The sequence below is a fragment of the Salvelinus alpinus genome, chromosome 8 (genome assembly GCF_045679555.1).
Source record: "Salvelinus alpinus chromosome 8, SLU_Salpinus.1, whole genome shotgun sequence".
NCBI lineage: Eukaryota > Metazoa > Chordata > Actinopteri > Salmoniformes > Salmonidae > Salvelinus > Salvelinus alpinus.
The window spans coordinates 38,946,026-38,960,750 of NC_092093.1; the positions used below are offsets into that span (position 1 = coordinate 38,946,026).

The 14,725-nt window shown below is 40.2% G+C and overlaps 1 protein-coding gene across 1 annotated transcript; it reads left to right on the plus strand.

Moving 5' to 3' along the window:
- Positions 1-2,893: 2,893 nt before the first annotated feature.
- Positions 2,894-13,829, plus strand: LOC139583087 (paired box protein Pax-1-like). The gene is made up of 5 exons (XM_071413830.1): positions 2,894-3,125; positions 3,659-4,285; positions 5,226-5,359; positions 5,536-5,746; positions 13,192-13,829. The coding sequence occupies exons 1-5, from the start codon at positions 3,122-3,124 to the stop codon at positions 13,278-13,280; spliced, it is 1,065 nt and encodes a 354-aa protein (XP_071269931.1). The 5' UTR covers positions 2,894-3,121; the 3' UTR covers positions 13,281-13,829.
- Positions 13,830-14,725: the final 896 nt, after the last annotated feature.

Genomic DNA, 14,725 nt, shown 5'->3' on the forward strand with positions numbered 1-14,725 from the left:
GTAATCACTTAAATAAATAAGTAGCCACCTCGCAGTACTCCGATGGCAGAAGCCTATCTAACAAAAAAAACACAACAAAAGTTTCATCTTTTTAATTTTCATGGAAACATATCAATGCAGATCATTTGTAATCAATTTGAATGAATATGTCAAACAACATACATGTAGTGAATAAAACAACGCCTTCTTGCTGAAATTATGGCTATAACGAAAGAAATGCTTAATTTGGTTATAGGCAAACAAGAAATGGCGTGGACCAATAAGCTATTAACATAGTTCTTCAGAGAAAAAGAGAGGCAAAAACCAAAAATACACAGTATGCCTGCATGCCAAATATGTATAATGCAACCACTGTAATGAGCTGTACAGGAATCAGAAAGTACTCACACCCTTTGACCTTCTACACATTTTGCTGTTTGACAGCCTGCATTTAAAATTGATTACATTGAAAAAAGAAATTGTCACTGGCCTACACTCAATACCCCATAATATCAGAGTGGAATTATGTTTTTCGAAATGTTTACATATGAATTACAAATGAAAAACTAAAATGTCTTGAGTCAATAAGTATTCAACCCCTTTATTATGACAAGCCTAAATAAGTTCAGGAGTAAAAATGTGCTTAACAAGTCACATAACAAGTTGCATGGACTCACTCTTTGTGCAATAATAGTGTTAACATGATTTAATTAATAACTACCTCATCTCGGTACCCCACACATACAAGTATATGTAAGGTCCCTCAATCAAGCAGTGAATTTCCAACAGAGATTCAACAACAGAGACCAGGGAGCTTTTACAATGCCTCGAAAAAGAAGGGCACCTATTGGTAGATGGGTAAAAAAACAGACATTGAATATTGCTTTGAGCATGGTGAAGCTATTAATTAAACTTTGGATGTTGTATCAGTACACCCAGTCACTACAAAGATACAGGCGTCCTTCCCAACTCAGTTGCCAGAGAGGAAGGAAACCGCTCAGAGATTTCACCATGAGGCCAATCGTGACTTTAAAACAGCTACAGAGTTCAATGGGGGATAGGTTACTCCACAATACTAACCTGACTGACAGAGTGAAAAGAAGGAAGCCTGTACAGAATAAAAATATTCAAAAACATGCATCCTGTTTGCAACAAGGCACTAAAGTAATAAAATAATTTGCAAAGCAATTCACGTTTTGTCCTGAAAAAAAACTGTTATGTTTGTGGCAAAACCAATACAACACATTACTGAGTACCACTCTACATATTTTAAAACATGATGGTGGCTGCATCATGTTATGGGTATGCTTGCAATCGTTATTAAGGACTGTGGAGTATTTCAGAATAAAAAAGAAATGGAATGGAGCTAAGCACAGGCAAAATTCTAGAGGAAAACCGGGTTCAGTCTGCTTTCCACCAGACATTGGGAGATAACTTCACTTTTCAGCAGGACAATAACCTAAAACACAAGGCCAAATCTACACTGGAGTTGCTTACCAAGAACACAGTGAATGTTCCTGAGTGGCCGAGTTACAGCTTTGACTTAATTATACTTGACAATCTATGGCAAGACCTGAAAATGGTAGTCCAGCAATGATCAACAACCAATTTTAACAGAGGTTGAAGAATTATGAAAATAATAAATGGTCAAATGTTGCACAATCCAGGTGAGAAAAGCTCTTAGAGACTTACAAAAGACTCACAGATGTAATTGCTGCCAAATGTGGTTCCAACAAAGTATTGACTCAAGGGTGTGAATACTTATATAAATTAAATATTTATTTAATTTTCAATAAATTTGAAAAAAAGGTTTAAAAAATGTTTTCACTTTGTCATTATGGGGTATTGTGTGTAGATACGTGAGAGGAAAACTAATATTTAATCGATTTTGAATTCAGGCTGTAACACAACAAAATATGGAATAAGTCAAGGGGTATGAAAGTAAAAAAATGACAGATGTTTGGTCAACTTCTGTGAATTTAAAAACGTCTAAATAATTTGAATTATTTTGTTGGTGTGAGGAGTACATTCTTCGTAGGCCTACATGTGTCTGATAGGTATAGACCTATCATAATCAATAGCTATACAATTTGTTTGGAAAATGAAAGGGTCCAACGTCATTAAGCATGCAATCAATAGTCTTTAAATACTACAGAAACTAAAAGGCTCCGCATGAAAATAATCCATCAACCATGCCGTCAATTTATCAGCTAGTCTTAGCCATGGGTAACCGAAGTAATTATCACTCCCTTATTAATCAAGCACACCAGGGATCCCTCAAAATGCATTGTTAGAAATGGTTTGTATTCTATTAAACTAGAAATATTATGAATTGAGTATGGTTTCCATATGGCCATTGTGCACATGCAGATTAAATTATTTGCAATAATGGTAGAGTAGGTATATTCAAGCAAAAGTGGCAGATTTTCGGTGGTTTTAGCACATGTCTATATAGGTTCATGCCTTCCAGTCAACGTTTCAATGACTGCAGGTAACTATTCGGATGGATAACAATGCGAATACCCTTGTAAATTAACATTATATTGCAAACCTATATCACGGCGGAAAACGTGCACATCAGCATCAATCCGTAAATGCATTAAAAATAACATCTCCTAATGGCAAGTTAATTCTAGACATTATTAATAAAATATATTTAAACAGAGACATCCTTGTCATGGAGAATAGCTTTCGTTAGATTTTAATTTCCAAGCGCATGTTTGTTCCGATTACCAAGAGTTCTCGTCGGTGTGACGAAGGCCCTCTTGACAGAAGTTCAACTCTAAAACCCGGAAAAGATTGGGTGAAGTAGCCTGGGCTAACATACACGCGAAGGAGGAGACCAATGAAATGGGGAAGGAGTCTTGAGCGCAGCCAACGAGATTGACGTAATGGACGCGTCAAATGAATCTCCGCACACTTGAGCCTTTGGGATGGACAAATTTCCCCTTATGGGACAAAAATCACTTCAGTACCTTTGCCCAAACTCGCCGTCTTCGATCATTTTACCAGAAATGAAAGGGCAGCGCTAAAGGAAAAACGCACAGCAAAACCATTTTCCTCATCTCATGTGCAGAGGGGAGAGACCGCACTTTTCGGCCATTCTTAAACTGCAAAAGGACAACATCTCACACCAAAGGCAATGGGTAAGCTCTCCCTACTGGGTACACACTGGTTGAATCAACATAGTTTACACGTCATTTCAATGGAATTACGTTGAACCAACGCGGAAAAGACGTTGAATTTAGTCCTGTGCACAGTGGGCCGTGATTCATTTGGCATGGACTCATCAAGAGAAAATATTTGCATAAAAAGAGATTTAGAGGTTTTACCATTATATTGCACTATCCTATTCTCAAATGCGTGCATCCATGTATCATTCCAATGGCAGCGTCCATGTCTCTGTTTCCATTTACTTTTTAACCCACATTTGGATTGAGCTGCTTTCCAAAGTTTGAGATCATTATAGGTTATTGGACATTGTATTTCAAGGCCATAATAATACTAATGATATAGGTTAGATCAAGGATAGGGAATGGTGCTTTGGAAACCTGAGTGCGCGCTGTGCATTAAGCTATAAGCTACAGGCTATTGTGGTTATGCTATTAGTTTAAAACACGGTTACACTGATCTGTCGAGTCGATGCACCTCAATGCAATTCCTTATTTGTTTCTTGCAGATCAAACATATGGAGAAGTGAACCAGCTTGGCGGGGTATTTGTCAACGGACGACCACTTCCAAATTCGATTCGGATCAGAATCGTGGAATTAGCTCAACTTGGAATACGACCGTGTGACATCAGTAGGCAGCTTCGAGTCTCTCATGGCTGTGTGAGCAAGATACTAGCGAGATACAACGAGACGGGTTCGATACTGCCCGGTGCCATAGGAGGAAGTAAACCCCGGGTCACAACACCCAACGTGGTGAAAAGCATAAGGGATTACAAACAAGGAGACCCTGGAATATTTGCTTGGGAGATCAGGGACAGGCTTCTTACAGATGCAGTGTGTGATAAATATAACGTTCCCTCCGTCAGCTCCATAAGCCGTATTTTACGCAACAAAATAGGAAATCTTTCCCAGCCGGGCCAATATGAGAACAGCAAGCCAATCCATCCTCAGCTCTCCTACAACCACATGTACCCGTACTCATACCCCAGCGCAATGTCACCCACTGGGACAAAAATTGGCAGCGGTCCCGGTATACCGGTCACGCCGGGCCATGTCAGCCTCTCCCGCCATGGTTGGCCTTCCGTGCACACAGTCAGCAACATTTTGGGCATCCGAGCCTTCATGGACCCTGCAGGTTGGTGGTAAAATTGAATTTGACTCTTGCAACTCAGTTGATTCTTCAGAAACTGCATTACTGAGTGCATACACACTTCTCACATTGGAAATATTTCCAGGTGCATTATAGTTCAATATCTACGAATCAGTGTCTCTTGTCAATCAAACAGATATTTCATACAATTCCATATGAATGAGAAACAACGTAAAACAACCAACTTATATTAAACGACATAGATTGATAAATAAAATAAATTTTTAGGTTTAACTGTAAAATAGTGAAACGGTATTATGGGGCTAATAGGCTAGGCCTAAAATAGCCCTATACGTTAGTCATACAACGAAGTATTTTTTTTTTTTAAATGGAGCCGAATTACACATCTGATATAAATATGGACGCCAAATCCTCTTGAAATGTGTCAATGGTCAAATAAGGCTAGCCTATCGGTGTGAGGACTACTTTGTGGTTTGGCTATTAGTAGGTCTACTCATAGTTCTACATCGAACCCGTAGCCCATTGTGTGAACGTTAATTGAACGTCTTATTTTATTTGAGATATCATTGTTTCCCTTCACAATATAGCGTTATAATCGCATGTAATCGGGCCTCTGTAAATGGAAGAGGCAAACGCTATAGGTGTCAAATGAAGAAGAATGTTTAAAATATAAAATGTTGTTCTAAATTTTCATGATAGATCTTACAAAAACATGGCATTGGCCACAAACATTCGATCTGATTTTAGAAAATAAAGATTTGGTTGAAGTGTGTGTTTAACGAAGAATTTACACACGAATTTACCTAAATCAAAAAACAATGTTTATCATAGCATGGCTTTGTGCAAGAGGAATGTTGTCCTCAGCAGAGGTATATCTGAAAATATCGATACAAAATCGAATAAAAACCTAAAATGGTTTGTAGACTTAAAAATGTTATATTCTACACTGAAACATTTCCCACAGCCATCGCTGGAGCGGAGGGGTACCCATCAAAAATGGAGGAGTGGGCGAGCGTAAACAGAGCGACGTTTTCCTCTGCCCATGGTGTCAACGGAATAGAGAAATCCTCCCTAGAGGCAGACATCAAGTTTCCTCAGGTACATTTATGAATCAAATACACAAACAATACACAAACAACGAATATGTTCATAGTTTGATCAGAAATCCGTTTCCACTACATTTCCACTGTAAATACAATGCATGCATAAAAGTGTTGGGGGCGGATTTGCTTCTCTGTGCTTAAGATGCATTATTTTCTTATTTTCCTTTCCAGTCTTCTTCAAACCTATCTAGTTATGTCCCTGCTTGTGCCTACTCTCCCCCAAACCAATACGGGGTGTATGGTGGACCAGCAGGTAACTATATGACAACTGGACACCACTGGCAGTCTCAAAGCACGAGCCTTGCCCACCCCAACAGCGAAGCGACGATGCAAGGTGGAGACCTCCACATGGCGATGTCCTTCAAACACTCAGCACGAGAAGGTAAACCATGCAGTCTGTGTACTTAGCTATACGTTTTTACATTTCAAATACGCAGGTGATATTTGAATGCAGAACAATGGCAGGCATGGCTTAAGGCAGCTGTCAATCAAACACCAGCAATTTGTATATGCACTCGTCAAACAAAAAAGATTAGGGCTTGTGGGTCGAAAGCTAACGACCCAACAGTTGGTGCCCAATTAGGGGGTCTAGGAAGACAACAGTTGACATTTAGAGAATGTCTGAACAGAGCAGGCGCTGCGTTGTGCGACTCATAAGGAAACCATTAAGTCCTCTGAGAGAAGGCATTGGAAGTGTAGGCTACTTTATTTACTGTGCAAGTCGTTTTGGCCTAGAGGTATAACACAGCAGTACCCACTCAGGTGATGACGGTAGACCTATAGGTGATCTTGAAGAACCCAATAATAATATTTGAATAGGCCTATATGATTACTATAACGACTTCGACCTTATTCTTCAAAAGGTTTAGGCCTACATATTCTTAAAAATATAAAGTTGCAATTATGATGTTCAAATTATGTTTATTCAATTTGCGAAGAAATGTTAGGCTACATTATGTTCTTATTTTCAAGCTTTTAGTGCGTTTGCTTTTTAATGACGAGTAGGTCGATTTGGAAGGTTTTTATTTTTACAGATACAAATGTCGTTGAGGTAATTTAATATAAATGATAACAGCCATGAAATGAGCGATGTCAATTCATTCATTCGACTTATTCAAAATTTTTAAAAATACGTCATGAAGCAGCCCAGCCTCACATTCAATTCGCGCATATCTCACCTCACTTGCTCACATTGTATATAGACTTATTTTATTTTTTTTCACTGTATTATTGACTATATGTTGTTTTACTCCATGTGTAACTATGTGTTGTTGTATGTGTCGAACTGCTTTGCTTTATCTTGGCCAGGTCGCAATTGTAAATGAGAACGTGTTCTCAATTTGCCTACCTGGTTAAATAAAGGTTAAATAAAATAAAAAATAAAAAAAATATGTGTACAAAATGTATTTCAGCAGATTTCGTGCGTTTTTGTGCATTTTTGGGGTGGTTCAATTCGTTTGAAAATACACATTTCTGTGCTACTTAATTCGTGCGAAAATACACGAATTTCTGTGCTACTTAATTCGTGCGAAAAGACACGAATTTAACCAGTAGGCGACACACAAGCCGTTGCAACAACCATAGACGCGATCGCCTGTATTTATTTATTTTACGTTATGAATATATAGATATTTTGTCTTTTTTTAACCATTTAACCATAAGAGGTTATATATATATTGTCTTTATTTAATCCCTATTAAAACAGTGGTTTTATGCCTATATGTACTGTTTTCGATTTTTCTGAACAGACTTTTCAGGATAGAATGAATGTAAGCAATGCATGATGGTTAATGGTGTTTTATTCGGTTGTAGTTCCATGTATTTCTTAAAAAATAAACGTGTAAACCATTTTTATTGAACAGAATGTAACTGAAAATACAATGGCAGCCTTGCCATTGTCCATCAATAACAACAACAACAAAAAAAATCGTATAACATTTGGGGAAACGTATGCAGTCATTGTAGTCTTACATTTTGTTGGCCAACCAAAATTACCAAAACGTTAACCCGTAATAAGGCTAGGGTGGCTGAGTGTAAATACATGGCTCTGAGTGTAAGCACCTTTTCACTAGAAATGTTCTTGTGTTCAAATTACCGTCAGTGCGAAATAGCTAGAAAGCTTTCGTATTTCCACTTGGCTGCACCTACGGTTACGATAACGATAAATCAACTGCAATACCTGCGTCGACCTGTGTCGAGCAGCAAAACACCGGAAAGCTTCTAGCCTACGGGAAAGTTACAAGAATAGTTACCTCATCCGGTCATGTGACACTCTGGATGCCCCCTAAAAGCAATTTCAACCGTTTTGAAAAATGACGCCTGGTAACCCCAAAAAAATACCAGGTGCATGAAAAGTTTGGACTTAGAATATTTTTTGAAAACCTCCATAAGTCACTCAGGCCATTGACTCGAGAAGAAAAAACATAAAATATTTTCCAGAAGAAAAAACAGAATATTTTTTGAAAACCTCCATAAATCACTCAGGCCAGCACCCATTGATTTGGGGCGGTAGTATAGCGCTCCCAGAGCGGGTATGGAAGTCTGGATCCCCCCTAAAAGCATTTAAGGCTCTGTGTGTCTTTAAGCACCATACTTTTTCACTCCATCCTTGCTGTGTGTGTGTGTGTGTGTGTGTGTGTGTGTGTGTGTGTGTGTGTGTGTGTGTGTGTGTGTGTGTGTGTGTGTGTGTGTGGTGTGTGTGTGTGAGAGAGCTTTTCTTTGACATCTGTTTAGCGAAATTACTGATTTACAGTTCATGAGGGTTGACCGATTCACACATTTAAAGTTTTGGAAAGATCTGACTTTTTTAAACCTTCGAAACAGCACCTATGACCCCATTTTAAGGCACGTCCGGTTGGCACAGGAAGCTATAAGTAAATACATATCCTGATCGGGGTATGCTTTTACAGAATCCTGAGTTTTAAGTCTATACGTTAAGAACTGACTGATTTACACAGGGTTGAATGCACTATATATCACAAACTGCTGGTTGGGTATGGCAAAACACTTTTAGGGTGATTTTATCACTTCCGGTTGCTCCAGGAAGCTTAGAATCAACACAGGTAGACCTCATAGTGGCTTGATGGATTGTCATTGAAGACAGGTTCATAAGACATTCATAACCCACATAGGCTTCAGGTTGAATTTAGGGGTGCAGGCAATGTGTTCCTATGGGGTGAGATGTCATTGTAAACTGTTTGATGTAAACACCTTCTTTTAACTGTTAAGGGTTAATGCCACACGGTCAATGTTAGGCTTGCACAGAGACCTTAGGAACGTTCCTGAGGTCAAATTGTGCTTCTAAACCTTAACAGTTCTCTTTCTGTCTCCCAAAAGCAAAAGACTTGAAATGTAGGTCAAGGGTCATCTTCTTGTCACTGTCGCTGCGCTCAGACCGAGCAAGCTACGGTCAAGCGGGGCATCTCGTTGAACTCGGCACGGCTATGGTGATGTCATTTTTAGTGGTGATTTCAGAATGCTATTTTGGTGGTTTTTCACTGTTGAAACATATTGCAAATGCACAAAAGTCAACTAGCAAGTCAGTGTCCATCAGCCAATTAGATATTTTCAGACACCAAACTGATACCATCTGACTCCAAACTCACTTTTTCCAACTCGTTTAGAAGCCAACTATCACATATTTCAGAGCAGGCCCAAAATTCACAGCGCCTTCCATTTAAACCATAATAAAACAAATAATACGTAGTTATGTTCTAGCTGCGGGTCCAGTTTTCACATTATGTTTAGCCCTATGTGAGGCGACCTAAAATCCCAAGTTTCGGCTCGATAGGTCATTCGGTGCCCGAGCAAAACCTTAATTGGTGCTGAAATTCCACTTTTTTCCATGCCTTGCTACGGGGTCCTTGAATGAGCTATCGGACAGAAATGTCGGGGTCCGTCTCTATGGGCCGAGCCGGTTTCAATGCACCTAGTCTTGCAACTCTGGGACTTTTCTAAATGTCACCATTTTGTAATGCTCAAAATGAATTGAAGTCAATGCAAATGCACCGAGGCTTTTTATCGGTCCGAGAACCTTCTAGAGCCACATAACTCACCGTGCTTAATCGACCTGAGCTCTAGAACAGGTTTGTAAAGTTTCAGAACTCTAGGTCTGACGGTTCTTTAAAAGTTCAAACAAAAGTAACTATTGCAGGCACTGTCTGCCTCTAAGCCCCTCAGTGTGTCACTCCATCCTTTCTGTGTGGGTGTGTAAATTTTTCCTTGAAATCTGATGGGATGAATGACTGATTTACAGTTCATGAGGGTTGCCTATTCACATATATTAAGTTTTGGAAAGATTTGACTTTTTTAACCCTTCGAAACAGCCCTTTTGACACCAATTATGGCACTTCCGGTTGGCACAGGAAGCTGAAAGTAAACACATATCCTCATTGGAGTGGGCTTTTACAGAATCCTGAGTTTTAAGTCTATACGTTAAGAACTCACTGATTTACATAGGGTTGAATGCACTATTTCTCTCAAACTGCAGGTTGGGTATGGCAAACACTTTTAGGGTGATTTAAAATCGAATCTTTAGAATTGACACAGGTAGACCTCATAGTGGCCTGATGGATTGTCATCGAAGACAGGTTCATAAGGCATTATTAACCCACATAGGCTTCAGGTTGAATTTAGGGGAGCAGGAAATGTATTCCTATGGGGAGACATGTCATTGTAAACTGTTTGATGTAAACACCTTCTTTTAACTATTAAGGGTTAATGCCACACGGTCCATGTTAGGCTTGCACAGATCGGGAGGACCTTAGGAACGTTCCTGAGGTCAAATTGTGCTTCTAACCTTAACGGTTCTCTCTCTGTCTCCCAAAAGCAAAAAAATATGAAATTGAGGTCAAAGGGTCATTTGGGTCCTTCTTCTTGTCCCTGTCGCTGCACTCAGACCGAGCTAGCTACGGTCAAGCGGGGCATCTCGTTGAACTCGGCACGGCCTGGAGATAATGGCAATGCCATTTCAGGCTTTGTGTGTCTTTAAGCACCGTACTTTTTCACTCCATCCTTTTATCCCCTTTTCTTCGTGGTATCCAATCGCTAGTAATTACTATCTTGTCTCATCGCTACAACTCCCGTATGGGCTCAGGAGAGACGAAGGTCGAAAGCCACGCGTCCTCCGAAGCACAACCCAACCAAGCCGCACTGCTTCTTAACACAGCGCGCCTCCAACCCGGAAGCCAGCCGCACCAATGTGCCGGAGGAAACACCGTGCACATGGCCCCCTTGGCTAGCGCGCACTGCCCCCGGCCCGCCACAGGAGTCGCTGGAGCGCGATGAGACAAGGATATCCCTACCGGCCAAACCCTCCCTAACCCGGACGACGCTAGGCCAACGGACCTCCCGGTCGCGGCCGGCTGCAGCAGAGCCTGGGCGCGAACCCAGAGACTCTAGTGGCGCAGCTAGCACTGCGATGCAGTGGCAGAGCTTCGAGACCCACTTAAAAAATGTTCGTCTGAACACACTGCAACTGGATCTGTAACTTTTTTTTTTTTTAACTCCTTCTTGTGAACATGACCAATTTGTCAATGTACGATTTCTCTTAAATTACGATAGATAAATGGCTGGTTCTTTTTTTCCTGACACCGTATGCTTATGTACTTTGACGTGAAGCGGTCAAATTAGCACCCTACTTTACGTTTTTGACCTTTAATCACAGAAAAATGGCCATAACTCAAAAAGCGTTGAGGCCTCCACGCCATCTTGTTCGGGGCCAACTGTCCATTACGTCTTCGAAATATTTTCCGTTTAGGAGAAAAGGCCACATGCATTTGCAATGTGCTTGTGCATTTGCAATATTATTTATTTTCCCTCTGGTGGGAATTTCCTAGACTGCGGAAAAATGACCAAAATGTGTTATTTTTATAAAACGGAAACCGAACGTCCGAGAGATTTAGTTTGATGACTTCCTGAAAGATCTCTCCCCCGCGCACGGCCCGACGCCGTCTGCGAATTTTAGAAACGTTGCAGGACGTCTAGTAAGGGACCTTACATTTGCAATGTGGCGTTTCTCACCTTACATTTGCAATGTGGCGTTTCTCACTAACCATATGGCGAGTGCTAAAATGTTCCCTTAAGGTATGGAAAGGCCTTGGAAAGGCCATAAGTGTAAGCCAACATAATTCATTATTTTACATTAACATGTAATACATGCATTATGAAGAAAATTGTGTAATTTAGGCTCCACGAAATATGAAATGGGTTATGAAGAAAATCGTGTATGGTTGCCTACATGACAAAAAGGCGTTCTGATTACAAGTGCACCAGTATCCAAAGTATTAAGCGAAATCAAGCACAGAAAACAGCATTGGCATTAATAAAACAATATTTCCCACGAATTAAGTCGCAGGTAAATGTGCGTCTTTTCTCAAATTCTGTTCAGCAAGTCTAAAACAGTACATATAGGCATACAACGACACATTTTAAAACATGGTTAAACAAAGACAACATTTCTGTATATTCATGACGTTGAATTAGCCATTAAGAAGAACAAAAATGAAATATAAATTATCGCGTCTATATGGTTGTTGCAAAGGCTTGTGTCGCCTACTGGTTAAATTTGTGTCTTTTCGCACGAATTAAGTAGCACAGAAATTCGTGTATTTTCAAACGAATTTAACCAGCCCAAAAATGCACAAAAACGCACGAAATCTGCTGAAATACATTTTGTACATATATGCGCGAATTGAATGTGAGACTGTGTTGCATGAAGAGATAGCCTGATAAGCTAATTAATGTTACACCAATGAGCACCATTCTACATTAAATACTTGAGTAGGTCTACATGATCCATACCCTGTTGGAAAATTGATGCTGCTGTTTATCCAACCATTATGATGTCAGTAGCTTGGCCTATGTCCCTATTATATTTTTGTGAAGAAATGTTGCTACATATGCTGAACAAAAGTATAAAAGCAACATAAAACAATTTCAAAGATTACGTTTTTCCCCACAAAAGATTGCTTAAAGTTTCATCACCTGTCCTGGTGGGTGGTCTCAGACGATCCCGCAGGTGGGGCTGGCGTGGATACACGTGGTCTACGGTTGTGAGGCGGATTGGACATACTGCCAAATTCTAGAAAACGAGGTGGCTTATGGTAGAAAGATGAACCTTCAATTCTCTGGCAACGGCTCTGGTGGACATTCCTGTAGTCAGTATGCCAATTGCATGCTCCCTCAAAACTTGAGACATCTGTGGCATTGTGTTGTGTGACAAAACTGCACATCTTAGAGTGGTATTTTATTGTCCCCGGCACAAGGTGCACCTTTGTAATGATCATGCTGTTTTATCAGTTTCTTGATATGCCACACCTGTCAGGTGGATGGATTATCTTGGGAAATGAGAAATACTCACTAACAGGGATGTAAACAAATTTGCGCACAACATTTGAGAGACATTTGGAACATTTCTAGGATATTTTATTTCAGCTCATGGGACCAACACTTTACATGCTGCGTTTGTATTTGTGTTCTGTAGTATGTTAGGTCTACAATACAATGGACACATATGATTCCATAACCATTTGATAGGCTACTATTGACAGCCCAATAACCTTGATCTATGTCAGATGAGACATCAGAGACTACTCTGTCTAAATATCTCAATAATTAAAACGGCCAGACATGCCATATCTCTTTTGCTGCAGTCGTGGTGAGGTATGGTATGGCATTGTCTTTTGAGATTGTGTTGCGATATCTGCTCTTCTTGCCACGGCTTTGGGGCCTACAGCTAACACGCTTTTGTGTTCTCACTGGTCTGATGATGGATAGAATTACGATTTATTTGTTCCATTGAACGTATCTCTTGTTTGTTTTTCGCAGGAGACAGAAAACCTCCCAGTCCCTTGAGCAAGCACCAGCACGAGGCGTTGAGCGTACACGGACTATCTCTCCCGACCTCCGCTTCATAACACAACGAAACCAACGGACAGTCAAGATCACAGGCAATGTAGCCTAAAGAAAATGCGTAAAATTAAAAGATTTCAAAAAATGCATAATCCACTAGTAAGTGACGAACCTACATTTTCAACGTCATTCCGTGTAATTGCATTGCATGCCAATAGGCTAAAAATCTAAAATAATCGAATGTCGACATGAATGGTGGTACAGTCTTGTTTCACCGGCACCAATGCAGCGGGGTTGTGTTGATTAGGACATCATTATTACATATTTGGAATTCCACTCATTCAAAACTCATCCCAAATCGAAATTGTGTAAAACGAATGATGTAGCCAGCGCATTGTTTCTCGCAACAGATGATAATCCTGCATGCTCTCTGGGTTCAGCCAATCGTGCACAATCTCTATTTGTTAGGCCTATGTCCGGAAAGGGACAATTCAAAATGTTATTAACAATATCATGTAGGCCTATTTGTAATTTTGTAAATTATATCTACAGAAGCTGTATTATATATTTTTTATAGCCTAACTGTGCGTAATAAAGGCATGCTAAACGGGAAATGCCTCGTTCATATCTTTGGATTTGCCTAATTCCTGCAGTTTATGTTGTTGGCTCCTGGTAAAATTAAAATGATGCATTTGCAGTTGGTAAAATAACTTCGTAGTAAGGATTCAGTATAACAGTTTTTTTCCCTGATGTGTCACTCACCATGCCTCCCTTCAATTTCGTGCAAACCAAGCTTTTCTGGAGTTAATGATGCTTCGCACTTTTCGGCGCCTTGCAAGATGGTATCTCTGTAGGCCGACACCTTTGGCCAGATGCCACCGTCAGGCTTGCCACCCCCACCCCATCTGGGTAAGGAGGCTGGCCGCAATAGCTACACAACAATCAGTCAAGAATAAAGACTAACACGCCCTTATTTGATATAGGCTCCAGACCATGACAAAAATCATACAATGACGCATCTATTGGATAGCCAATTCCAAGACAAACACGAAACACCCGATAATCCAACATACAGTATCAGAACCGACTGTACACAAACCTCTGGAGCCCCTGATCAATCCAAACATCACGCAGAGATACAGGTCATGCGTCCGCAACTGCGGTTACGCACCGTTTGCATCAGTAATCATAGAAGGATACAAGACAGACGTGTTGTAAAGCTAACGCTAATAATGCTATGCCGAGAGGAGCATTAACGACGTTTAAAAGTGATATGTTGTAAATGTACCTCCATTTGGGACTGCGTATCGTGTTGATCTTCAGACAAACATCAAAATCAATTGTTGACCGTGAGCAAGCTATCACTGATCGATTAAACCAGACTGCCCACATTCACAGCTACATTTTCCCTCTATGCACATTTGTTTTTGCTAATTGTTTATTTCAGTTTACAGTTTACGTCTGTTCAACTGAATTCTGCTCGAATGGGTATTCGCCCATCCAATCCATG